The sequence below is a fragment of the Phodopus roborovskii genome, unplaced genomic scaffold (assembly GCF_943737965.1).
Source record: "Phodopus roborovskii unplaced genomic scaffold, PHOROB, whole genome shotgun sequence".
NCBI classification, from domain to species: domain Eukaryota; kingdom Metazoa; phylum Chordata; class Mammalia; order Rodentia; family Cricetidae; genus Phodopus; species Phodopus roborovskii.
Genome location: NW_026126442.1, coordinates 2,078,183 through 2,091,515, shown reverse-complemented (window position 1 = coordinate 2,091,515; position 13,333 = coordinate 2,078,183). Strand labels below are relative to the sequence as shown.

At 47.1% G+C, this 13,333-nt stretch overlaps 1 protein-coding gene across 1 annotated transcript in view; it reads left to right on the top strand.

Moving 5' to 3' along the window:
• The window catches only part of Fbxo10 (F-box protein 10), a 44,847-nt gene that overhangs the window by 27,240 nt on the left and 4,274 nt on the right, over positions 1 to 13,333 (top strand). Inside the window, exons 4-8 of the mRNA XM_051187714.1 lie at positions 3,901 to 4,050; positions 7,426 to 7,562; positions 9,600 to 9,670; positions 11,503 to 11,655; positions 12,467 to 12,736. Of these exons, the coding sequence (XP_051043671.1) occupies positions 3,901 to 4,050; positions 7,426 to 7,562; positions 9,600 to 9,670; positions 11,503 to 11,655; positions 12,467 to 12,736 (781 nt within the window). The remainder of the gene's footprint in view (positions 1 to 3,900; positions 4,051 to 7,425; positions 7,563 to 9,599; positions 9,671 to 11,502; positions 11,656 to 12,466; positions 12,737 to 13,333) is intronic.

Genomic DNA, 13,333 nt, shown 5'->3' with positions numbered 1-13,333 from the left:
TTGGACAGCACACTGCCAGCAGTTGAGGCAAGGGCAATTTCTTGCCCAGTAGCTAACTTGATCACAATGAAAGAAAATTGATGCTGCCAGTAGCAGACGAGTCTCACTATCATGAAAAGTCTCATGTTATTAAAAACATCTTAAATGTCATAGTCTGTGGATCTCTGAAGTATTTGAAGATCATCTATCTACCTAAAATATATCTCTCACCTTGTAAACATACCTAATGTGACAAAGTTTGATTGTTATAGATGACTACTAATCTCTATTTTTTTAGTTACTTTAAATAGTTGATAGTAATAGCTTTCAAGGACAAGAACTTTACATTTTTAAATGATCTTCATAGGTGCAATAGCTTAAGCAAAAGTAGAAACATATACAGTATGTTGTAACAAAAATAGCCTTAAATTTCTGTCACTTTACACATATCCATACCAGTGTAAAATATTTTCCATTCATTCCTATATTCCCCACCCCCATTTTCTTTTCAGAAAGAGGTCCCTGAATCCAGTATCATTTGTTTAGCTTTTTTTGTGACCATTACCAATAACAGCTTGTAACTAACCCCCCTAAATCATTATAAACATCCATAACCCACTGAAAGACCAAAACTTACCCACCCCATCTCTTGGGAATGTGGGCATAATATTCTCTAGACTGTTTCTTGTTGTCTTGGTGTGATGGTATCTTTAGGGCACCCTAAGAAAATTGGAATAATTGTCAAATCCTAGGAGAGCTAGCTTTATCATTTGTTGTCCAGTTTCTGTGTAATGGGAAAGTGCAGGGCTTATCTGAAGTCCTGGCGAGCCTAGTATGTGAGGCTGGACCATCTTGGTGAGCAGGGTTGAAGTTGTCCTGGATGTAGATTTGAGGAAACTGTGACAGAGGCATTCTGAGGGGGATGGATCACCTGGGCTACTTGTCTTCACTGGTGTCTGCTTTTTTGTTTTTGTTTCCTTCTGAAAACACACAAACTTTTAAAGATAACATACATATCTGCACTAACACAAGTATGAAATGTGCAGTATGCTAAATATGATTTTCTGTTTTATGTTTGAACAGGTTAAAGGTATCTGTCAACTTTATAAGTCCGTTTGGACTGCATAGCCAAATTGTAATATAAGTCTCCATCCATGCCATATAAAAAGGTGGAATGTAATGATAAGTCATGGGGTGTCATCCAGTCCCCACCCACTTTGGGTCCACCTAACCATCTCAGCTCTGGGAAGCTGCTGTGTCCACACAGCAGCACGCAGTTTCTCCTGCTGGTAGTGTGTCAGTCAAGTGCTCTGCTGCATAGCAGGGCCTGTTAAAAGAGCTGCACCTCTCTATGCTGCCAATACTGAGCTACTGGAGAGACAGACAGCAGATGCCTAGAAGCCACTTCTGACTCTGTGTTCAGATCTTTTTTTTTTTTTTTTTTTTCCCAGCTTTCTCAGGCCCTATGTGGATTTACATGCCTCACCTTGGGCTTCAAATGTAGGAGGTCTTTATGTCAGGCTGCCAGCTTCCCAATAATGACATGGAGACTTATTATTGATTTTGAAAGCTTGGCCTTAAACTTAGGCTTGTTCTTAATTAGCTGTTATAATTTAAATTAATCAGTTTTTATTAATCTACATTCTACCATGGGGCTTTTTGCCTCTGTTACATTTTGTATGTCCAACTTCCTCCATGTCTCACTGGCATCTCCTCTCACCTTGATTTGTCCTGAGTTCCTCTTTCTGCCTGTAAGTCCCGCCTAACCTCTCCTCCATAGCTATTGGCCATTCAGCTCTTTATTAAGCCAACCAGGTGCCTTAGGCGGAGACACACATCTTCACAATGTGCAAAAAGATTATCCCACAACTATTTGGAGTTTCAGTACTTTTTTGCATACCCGTGACAACACCAAGGAAGATGCATAGTTAACAAGAACAAGCATTTTTCTTATAAAAACGAATTTGTGTGTGTGCGTGAACATGTATGCATGTGTGCAGGTATGGGTTGAACTCAGGTCCTTTTATCCATGCAGCAAGCACTTTACTGACTACGCCATTTCCCCATCACTTATCTACAGTTTTTGGTTTTAAATCTTTTTCCTTAGCTACTTTCTTTTTCCTGTTTTTCTTTTGTTTGAGACAGAGTCTCACTACATAGCTCAGGCTGATCTCGATGTCAACATCCTTTTCTACTTCCCCAGTGGTGGAATTAAAGGCATGCATCAGCATACTCAGCTTTAAATAATATTTTTTAAATTAAGAATTGGCCATCAGCCAGAAGGGATGGCACATGGCTGTGATTCCTGGCACATGACAGGCAGATAAGCCCGTGCATTCCAGATGAGGCTGGGCAATACAGTGAGACACTGCCTCACAACACTGTGGACTGAGGTGTATCTCAGTGATAGAGGACTTGCCTAGTAGGTATAAGGTTGTGAGGTTTGAGCCCTAGCACTGCAAGAAAAATAATGGGTCTTGGTTTCATAAAGGGAGGAATCTGGGGAGGAGAACCCTTTAGCACTGTATTTAGCACTGGCTGGGTAATCAGCACTTACTTGGGCAGGGGGATTTTGATGACGGATCAGTTGGAGAAACAGATCTGGAATTGATTGCCTTAAAAGCTGCTGTGGGTTAGGGATGTGGCTCATCTGGTAGATCTCTTCCCTGGTATGTGTGAAGTGCCAGGTTCAATGTCTAGTACTACATAAAATAGTGTGTGGTAGTGCAACCCTGTGATTCAAAGATCTGTGAGTCCCTGGGGCTGGAGTGCAAGGTCATTGTTGGCTACAGAGTGAGTCAGCCTGAGATACATTAACACTTCTTTGAATGCAAGATCAAGAGCATGAAGTTGGAAGAAGAATTAAAAAAAGAAAAAAAGAAAGAAAGAGAAAGGACATGGGCATGACTGCTCCTAGGTGTGGTAGAGGAAGTTTATTGTAGATAAAAGGGAAATTGTAGCCAGAGACAGAGACATCTGGGAGAGCCCAGAGTGAACATGACCCTGAGTTGGATCATGTAAGGAGACAGGGGTGAGCCAGGAGACCAAGAGGCCAGGAGGGTAAAAGGTAGACAAAAATGGAAAAAGGGCTGGGTAACCAAACTGTCTGAATTATAAAGGGCAGGGCAACTGGGGGAAGGGCAGCCCAGCCCGTGGACTGGAGAGGTTTAGGGTAGAGGGCAGGGTATGCCAGCCAAAAGGATCCTGTAATCGTTGGGGACTGAGGGATGCTGGGAGAGCCTGGTGACAGGTCTACTCGCTGGGTAAATAGGCACCTCGAGTAGCCCATTGCCCTGGTTTGAGACCTAACAAAGGCCATGTGCTCTGTAAGCATCTCTCCATCCCAGGACCAGGCTTCTGAGTTTTAGGAAAGCTCTGGCATGAAGTAAAGAGCAGTGTCCCACTGCACAGGGAGATTGTGTCCTCCGAAACAAGAGTGGAAAGGTGGGGTGCACAGAGAGGTAACCCTTCTTATCAACTGTGAACTGCTGGGACCTTGTGGGAAGGCAAAGGCTTGCACATTCTTGAAAGGTTTATTATTATTACTATACAGTGGTGTGTGTGTGTGTGTGTGTGTGTGTGTGTGTGTGTCTGTCTGTCTGTCTGTCTGTGTGACTGTGTGTGGTGTGTGTAGGGTATGTATGTCTGTGTGGTGTGTGTGTGTGTGTGGTGTGTGTGTGTGTGTGGTGTGTGTGTGATATGTGTATGTGTCCCTGTATGTGTGTACACGCACATGGGTGTGGAGGTCAGAGTCTCTGGGGAATTGGTTCTGTCCTCCCACTATCCTGGGAATTGAATTTAGGTTGTCAGGCTCATCACTAAGCACATTTACCCACTAAACCATCTCCTCTGGTAGACTTTGACCATCCTTTGACAAACCCCCCAAAGGAAAAAAATTTTTTTTTCTTCTCTTCTGCTTAGATCGTCATGCTCAGGAATGACATTTACCGGTGCCGGGCGTCAGGCATCTTTCTTCGATTGGAGGGTGGAGGCTTGATTGCTGGCAACAACATTTACCACAACGCAGAGGCTGGTGTGGACATTCGGAAGAAATCCAACCCACTCATCCTGGTACTTTTCTCCATGATTTTGCCCTTCAGCCTGGGTCTCACTTTTTAGAAACTTTGTCTGAGGATGTTCCTCAGACATCCTGCCCATTTTTGTGTATTCTCATGACTGTCTTTCTGGATGTATTAGTGATGACTTTGGGTAAGTCACTTCCTGAAATCATCACACCAATAGGAAAGACAGGCTGGACAGGAAAATTTCTCAGAACCTCCTCAGAACTCATCTGTCTGGCTTTGAAGAGGTGTTGTCTGTGATGTGTGACTCTAAAAGCACAACCGATCTGCTCAGTGCATTCTTTGGAGAGAAGGATAGGGTACTTTACCCTCAGGGTGGCTTTGTAGAATGAGAGCATATAGAGTTTGGTTTTGTGGGTTGGTAGGAGGATACAGACAGGTTCTCTTGCAATTCAAGCTGGCCTCAAACTTAGCTGAAGTTGGCATGAACTCTTAATCCTCCTGCTTTTGCCTCCGAGCTCTGGGGATTATAAGCATGGTTTGCAGTTAGGGTTTTCCAGCATAAAAACTACATAAAACCCTTGATTATGGGGCTGGGGAGATGGCTCAATTGACAGCATGCTTACTCGGCAGGCATGAAGTCCTGAGTTCAGGTTTCTAGCATCTAGACAAAAACATAGGCATGGGGGCCTGGAAATATGGCTCAGTGGTTAAGACCTCTTATTGCTCTTCCAGAAGATGGGTTCAGTCCCTAACAGCCACATCAGGCAACCCACAACTTCTATAACTCCAGCTTCAAAGAATTGGATACACCTTCATGCATATGGCACACATACACACATGCACAAACTTAAAAGAAGAGACATGGTACTACACCCCTGTAATCCTCATTTTGGGGAGATGGAGACTGGAAGATCCCTGGGGTTTACTGGACATCAGGTCTAGTCCAGTTGGTAAGGTCCAGGTTACATGAGAGGCCACATCTCAAGGAAGAAGGTACAGAGTAATGGAAGACAACATTCAGCCTCAGTCTCTGTACATGCACATGTACACATTTATACATGTACACATGCACAAGCTCATGTGTATCATATATACAAAATCCTTGCTTATGTGACCAGTATATGTGACACTAGTTCCCTTTCTGTTCTGGCTTTTCCAGAGATTTCCAGAAACTGGAGAATTGTGAGTGTAGAAAGGTGGTAACAATTGTGAAATATGATGTGCATCTATGTACCAGATGCCTCTAAAGAAAGCTCTCTGTACGTGTTAGTCATCCCATGAAATAGAATGATTTTCTAGGTGAAGGCAAAGGGTGCAAGCGGCAGTGGGATTTGAGTCAGGCAGTCTAACTCAGGATCAATGCTCTTAGCTCTTCAAACCAAACTGGCCACGAATATTCAGAGAATGGAGTTCATAACTCTATTTAAAAAGACACACCCAACCAGTGACTCCTGCCCATCCCTCCCCTTCTTGGGGCCTCTGCTGTGCAGCTGGTGGGTGATGGATGCACTGCCTCCACACACGAAGTTCCTGACACTGTTGCCGGAAAGGCAAAAGGAGTGTGCTGGCTGTGGGGTGGGCTGCCTCAGCAGGCAGAGGGGGTCCTGGCTTAGTGAAGTGAGGCAGGGAGGTCCTGTTACATATACCTGCCCCTCTAAGCTTTTCAGTCTTCTGAGGGACATCTCAGGCAGGGACTGCCTGTGAGCTAGCCAACCCTTCAGAGACCTCACAGGTCTCTGAAGAGCAAGTTAAGGGAGCCTGTAGCCCTGTAACCTGCTGTGGTGGTTACCTCTTAGTGTACAAAGTCAAAACAAGGACAGCCAGGGCACGTGGGTAGAGAAAGGTTAGCTGAGCAGGTATGGAGTGAGTACGAGGCATTTCTAAGATGGCATCCTCCCTGAGCAAAGGAAGCTTGAGGACTTTATTCCAGGGACTTCATACACATTCATGTAGAAAAAACAAAACACCCTAGAGGTGGGCACACTCCCAGGCATGCTCCCCTAAGGGCATACTTTAGTTTAAGGTTGTAATTTAAGAAGAAAAGATGGTGGGCACACTTTGGACACACTTAGCTCATGGCTGTGGAGCACATGCTCAAAAGGTTAAAATGATGGACAGACACACCTAGACATGCTTAGATTTTGTCCCAGCCTTTGCTGAAGATAAAGGAAAGAGTACTCTGAAGGTGCATCAACATGGGACTTCCTGCCTTAATTGATGACTAATAACAAGATATGTTTTTAAGGCTGTTTGGTTTTTTTTGTTTGTTTGTTTTTTGGGGGTGTTTGTTTGTTTGTTGTTTTTGGTCTGGTTGGTTTGGGTTTTAGTTTTGTTTTGTTTTTTAAACAGGGGCATATTAATCAACTCAAACTAGCCTTGGACTGAGATCCTCCTGCCTCAGGGCTGGGATTACTGCTGTGCCCAAGCTGGGCAACCTGGATTGTTCAGAAGAGTTTGTAACCTCATCACTGGGGAGGCAGAAATAGGCAGATCCCTGGGGCTCACTAGCCAGATAGCCAGCCTAGCCTACTTGTAGAGTTTCAGTCCAATGAGAGATCAAAAAAACAGGATGGGTAGCTACTGATGCTTGATACCCAAGGTTGACCTCTAGCATCCCCACTCACTCTCACACACGTACACATAGACATATGCACACACATATACTTCCACACACATAATTAGAATGAGAAAATTTTACCAAAATTTTGTGATCTCAAATTATTAAGTCTCTACCCTAAGAGACAGGAAAACTAGGGTTCAGATCAGCTCTGTCACAGACATTTTGTACCGGCTCGTGCCTGTTCCCCATTTGTACAAAGAGGAGCAGAAGTGAGTCTCCTCAGCATCCTCCACTGACAGACCTCCTCTGGTCTTTCTCCTTGAGGCAGGGAGCCCCTCAGTCCTGCATCCTCCCACAGGCCTCCCTTGAAAGAGGACCAGAAGGTGAGTGGTCCCTGTGCCTCTGTGGGGGTAGTCTCCACAGGATTGCCATGGGCCACACTCTCTTGTACTGAATTGATGCCCTTCCCTGAGGGGTGGACACATGTTCAGGCTGGTGTGGTCTGGCTGGATGATTTTGTATTGGGAGTGGGGAGCTCTGAAGAGCCTCAGATACTTTCCATAGCCTCCTGCCTTAGGGGAAAAAAAGCACAGAACCCCCCAACAGCAAAGACCACATAGCCATGTTCTAAGACTGCAGGGAGCACTCATTCATCTTCACGCCCTGCCTACTGTTTGCATGCACACACCTGTGCAAAGGAGGCAGCCACGTAGCTTAGTCCCTTTGCTGTGTGCTAGGGAGCTTCTGACAATGCTCTTGTCATGGTTGTGTCCATCTTGGAGCAGCTGTGAGGTGCTACTCAAGCACTCTCTGCACTCTGACATGTTGAATCTGCCTGCCACGTCTCACTTTCACTTGCAGTGTAACCAGATCCACCATGGTCTTCGATCTGGCATTGTTGTCCTTGGCAATGGGAAAGGCGTCATCAGGAACAACCAAATCTTTTCAAATAAGGAGGCTGGCATTTATATCCTATACCACGGAAATCCAATTGTGAGGTAGGCACTGCTCTGCCCAGACTATCTGGCCCTTCCATTTGAAAGCCTGTTTGTTTACGACAGCTGTGATGTGAAATATGAGTCTCCATCCATAATCCCCCCGGCAACACAGCTGCCCTGGTGCTTCTGCCTTCCCTTCCAGCTAGCTGTGTGCAGGCATTCTGTTTGGCAGACACTACGGTGCACTTCTCACAGAGATAACAAAGGCAGACACACGCCAACTGCTCCTTGGGAGCTGACTCTATACAGAATGAGTAATGGCACTTGCCAGTGAGCCTGACAAACTGAATTTGACCCCAGGGACTCACGTGGTAGAAAGAGAGAACCAACTATGGCAGGTTGTTCTCTGAACTCTGTAGGTGTGCTGTGTGTAGCCACACAATGAATGAATGAATGAATGAATGAATGAATGAATGAATGAATATGTAAAAGAAGACAACCCTGGCCTCCACATGATGCGTACCATGGCCTTTATGTGCTGTAGGTCATCAGTTGAAAGGGAAGGGCAGTATTGTGTGTCTGCCATCCTAGCGGTAGCGTGGGGCTGTCAAGAGGAACGTGTAGGGAAGGCCTTACCCTGGAAGTGCCTTTCGAGTTGATGTCAGTGGCTGGTGGCTCATGGAAGAAAACTTAACCAGCATGCACCAGGCCCTAGGAGGCTCAGTCTTCCACACTAAAAAAGAAGAGGAGGAAGAAGAGGAAATATCTGAGTTTTTAAATCTGGGTCGGACTTGAACTCTCCTGAAGCTGTAGCAGCCATTCCTAGGAACACAAACAGCAAGGTGGGCGGGCGGTGACAGAGCAGCACAGGGCCAGGGGCCCTCTGCAAGAGCAGTAAGCGCTCAGCCACCTCTCCTGTCCCAATTGATGTTTTAAAATTGAGGCTGTGCCAGTGAATCGGTGTCCTGCCGGCACTGGAGCATGACCTCTGTCCCCAGGGGTATGTATGCCTTCTGTGTCCGCCATGCAGCATGAGAGTGGGAAGGCGTGGCAGAAAGCCCTGTGCTGATGGAGACGGGGGGTAGGGGTGGGGGTGGGGGGTGAACTAAGCTTTTGAGCAGAAGCCTCAGTCTTGTCGGGGCTGAGGGAAAGCTGGTGTCAGTCAGTACACAGCACACAGCAGATGTGCTCTGCGGTGCATCTGCTTTACCTCGCCCTTTTCCATATGAGTTTGTCTAAATGTTGTTGCATAGGTAGGTACCTATGTCACTTGGGGAAATTCCAGGGCATAGCCATATCATTGTTCTCCATGTCTTACCTAGTCCTGCTTTTAGGCAGGTAGTAAGTATCCCATTGCTGAAGACAGTTTACATAAACATTTGCTTGTGCTGGGGAACCATTAAAGAGTCTCAAATGAAGATTCACAAGTCAGTGTTGCTGTATTTTTTTTTTTTTAACACAGTCATCCTGAGAGGATAGACTGTGCTTGGGAGGGGATATAGCAAGAGTCTGAGATCGAGGTACCAAAGCACCAAGAACTGTAATGCTCTGAACCTTCTAAGAAAGCTTGGTAGAGCATCCTAGGAATTCTTCATGCTGCCAAGACTTGCCCTGTGACACATGCACTGTGGTGAAATCTGTGAAAATGGTTTGTGTGTTGACTGATGCAGTGCAGAAAAGCCATAAAGAGTTGGCTATCATTGTGCTTAAGTCCAGAGTTGTGATAGTTTTGGGTCAAGCTATCCCAGGGCAGAAAAGGATTTCCAAATGCTTAGGTGGCTGTCCCCTGTGAACATGGGCCATTGGGAAGACTACTAAGGAAGGCAATGGACCGGTGTGATGGATCTATGGGTAAAAGCATTTACTATGTAAGCATGACCTGAACTTGATCCCATGGTGGGAGGACAGAACCAACTCCCAAAAGTTGTGCTCTGACCTCCATATGCTTGCTGTAGCACTTGTGCAAGGTGCACGCACGAGTGCACACACATGCACGCGCACACTTGAACAAGTAAGTTTTGAATGTTTTAAAGAAAGGCACCTTGAAGCGTGACAGAGGTGCCCTGGTCTCACATCCTTCCCTGTCTCCTATTCTAGCGGAAACCACATCTTCAAGGGGCGTGCAGCAGGCATCGCAGTGAACGAGAATGGCAAGGGCCTCATCACAGGTACATGAGAGGAGCTGCTATAGCTGCAGCCAGCCAGTGCAGGTGGCAGCCAAGCCCCCACCCCCTGGCATCACCCCACAGCTTCAGGCCCTCACACCTCACCTTTGCTAACCGCAGACCCCTTTCTGTGATTAGCAGGTGGGCGTTCTGTGGGCATTCATAGGAGGTCCCCTCATAGCACAGAGGGGGTACCATCTGTGCCAGCTGCTGGACAGGTGTCTGAGTTCCCCATACTTTGTGTGAGCTTCTGCCTGCTCTGCAAATCTGTCTGCCCAACGCTTACATGTCTGTTATGTCTCAACTCATGCCACTTCGTGTGGGAACCTGCTCTATCTCCCCTCATCCATAGATAATGCCCACTGTGCCCAGGACGCCTCCTCTGCTGAACATTTTACAGACCTTATTAGTACTCTGTTTTGTCTGTCTCCTCTGGGTCCAGGCAAGGATCACATCTGCCTGGTATGCCATTGGAACCTGAGATTTTTTTTTCCTTGGTTTTTTTTTTTTTTTTTTTTTTTTTTTTGAGACAGGCTTTCTCTGTGTGGTCTTCGCTATCCTGGAACTCACTTTGTAGACCAGTCTGGCTTCAAATGCAGAGAGTTACTCTGCCTGCCTCTGGGATTTGAGGCATGTACTACCACTGCCCGGCATGGAGCCTGGGATCTTGACCGCATGTGACCATCATTTCCCAAATACTCATAACTCAGTTATAGACCACTTGTCTAGCATGTGTGTGGCCTTAGATTAGATCCTAACATTGAGAAAAGGGGGGAAACAAACAAACAAACAAAACCACTTGCTGAGCACCGGCTATGAGCAGCCCTTGTCTCAGGAGCTGGATATGGAGTGAAAAAGGAAACAGCGGCTCTGCTCTCAGGAATTGACAGTTTGGAGGAGAAAGCATACAAATATGTAAAAGCCTATGTAGACAAGACTACCCAACTGAGAGTGATACAGCCATTTGCATAAGGTGATAGAAAGACTGTGTGAGCACTTGAAAGCATATGGTCCTGATAGACTTCTCTTCAAGGATGACACGTAATTCACAACCTGAGCGGTAGGAATCCCGTGAAATAGCTTTGTGCAGGGCCCCCTGTGGAAACAGACTTCCACACCTAAGCAGGACTGCTTGTAGGATGGAGCACGAGCAAAGGGCGAAAGGTATGACACAGGGCCGCAGAGGCAGAAAGGGCCCATCACTTACCACAGCCAGGCAGTGATGGCACACACCTTTAATCCCAGCACTCAGGAGGCAGAGGCAGGTGGGTCTCTGTGAGTCCAAGGCCAGCCTGGTCTATAGAACAAGTTCCCAGACAGCCCAGGCTACACAGAGGAAAAACTGTCTTCAAAAAACAAGAAAGAAAAAAAAAGAAAGAAAGAAAAAAAAAAGGTGGGGGGGGACCCCAGTCCCTGGAACCAAGTCTGCCTTGTCTCTGCTGAGGCAGCATGTCCAGCACTAACCCTTCTGATGTGAGGCTCTTCCACCAAGTCCTCAGAGAGGAGGGGTGGGGCAGGGCGGGGAATGCAGGCCTAGGCCGAGGACAAGCATATGGGATGGGGGAGTTCTTCCTCCTCAGTCTCAAGGCTGCTGGGTGGCGTGGGTATGGAGACACAGGAGTATACAAGACAAACACAGCCTTAGACCTTGGAAGAGTGGAAGAGTCCCTGAAACAGTCCTGGGTAAGCTGAGCGCTGGCAGAACAGATGTGGGTACAGATGTGGGTGTCCTGCTGTGGGTGAAGGCTGGGGAGTGCTTTCTTTTAGCTGTCCTTGTCATCATGGCCTGCACTGAAGGTGGCTCTTGGTACTGATCTGTCCACATCTCCCCATAGAAAATGTCATCCGTGAAAATCAATGGGGAGGGGTAGACATCCGCCGTGGTGGCGTCCCGGTCCTCAGGAGCAACCTCATCTGCTTTGGCTACTCAGATGGTGTGGTCGTGGGTGATGAAGGCAAAGGACTGATAGAGGGAAACACCATCTATGGTGAGGAGCATGTTCCCGGGCAATGGTCTGCAGTCCGCCCACCTGAGAGACAGAAAGCCCAGGTTTCGGCTCCAACTAGTGGCTTCTGAGAAGGCTGTCAATTCTGCCAGGCCTCAGACACCTCCCTTGTAGAACAGATGTACATGGTCTTGGGCCTCTTAGCAGGAGGGGCTCCTTTTACATCTTCTGACCCACTTTGAGCCCAGAGGTCAGCAAGCAGTGTTTTAGCCCCATGTGAGACAGTAAAAGGTGTGGTGTTATCTGCTATAGAGGCCCGTGTGAGCTCCAACTCTTGGGCATGGAACTCCTCCCATCTCTTTGGCGCAAACAATGGAAAATTTAACAGAAAAACAGGGTCACTATAAAAAAATACTGTTCTCACCATGTGACATTGAGCAAATAATATCTGTAGCTGGTGTTACTCGAGCCCAGCTGTGTGCATTGTCACAGTTATCAACCCCAACTTACAGATGAAGTCAGAGGCACAGGAGTTCGGTAGCTCACTCAGGGTCCCAACCAGGGAATGGTAGGGCTGGGGCTCACACTGAGCCTACTACCTTGCAGAGGCCTTGGTGACCTCTTTGCACTGCCCCTTGGGACTTGGCAGCTCTCAGAGCACTTCGCACCCTAAGGAATGGTCCTAGATAGTGAGGTGAATTGGTCATTGTCCCTTGTATATGAAGGAGAAGGCCATAGGCAGGACTATACGGTGACTTGTCTCAGTACCTTTAGTTTCCCCCTTTCGGGTAAAACTGGGTGCTGCTCCGCCCATCCTCGAGTGTCAGTGACAGGCTCTTTTTCACTGTCCCAGCTAACAAAGGCTGTGGTGTGTGGATGATGTCCTCCAGCCTGCCCCATGTCACCAGCAACCATGTGAGCTACAATGGCCTGTATGGAGTGGCAGTGTTCAGCCAGAAAGATGGCTCTGGCGAGTTCCCTGGAGGTCATGGGGCCCAAGAGAACTTCAGTGAGGATGGAGATGCCATCCTCTGGGAGACAGAGCTGGAGAAGGAGGATGACCCACTGCGCCGCCCTGTCACTGTAGCTCTTGTGGAGTCTAACAGTATCAATCACAATGGAGGTGAGTGTACCCCACCCCTGTGGTTCCCTTCCATGGCTCCCACTGCCCTGGGCTCTCTGTCCTACATTCAGTAACTGCATAATGAATAGCTCAGCCCCTGGCCTTTCCCCAAGCTCAAATCCATTTCTTCTGACCGCTGCCTCACTGACTTCACTACTGTGTTGCTTTTGCCTGAAATTCCCACACCGACAAAGACTTCCTAATCGCACACACCCCCTATCCTTTCTTCCTTAAATCTGTGCCCTAACCCAGACCCAGTGGCAGGGGATCATAAAGGCCTTAGTTGGCTTCGTTTCTGAATAGTTTTTAGATTTATTTATGGTATTTTACGTGTATGAGTGTTTTATCTGCATGTGTATCTGTATACCTCATTCATGCCCAATGCTCATGGAGGTCAGAAGAGGGCATTGGATCCCTCTGGAACTGGGGTTTCAGATGGTTGTGAGCCACCATGTGGGTGCTGGGACCTGAACCTGGGTCATCTATAAGAGCCGCAAGTGCTTTTGACCACTGAGCCATCTATCTCTTCAGCCCCATCCAATGGCACGTTTTGTGAGGTAAGACTCTCAAGTGCTGATGGAGTAAAAGAATAGATTC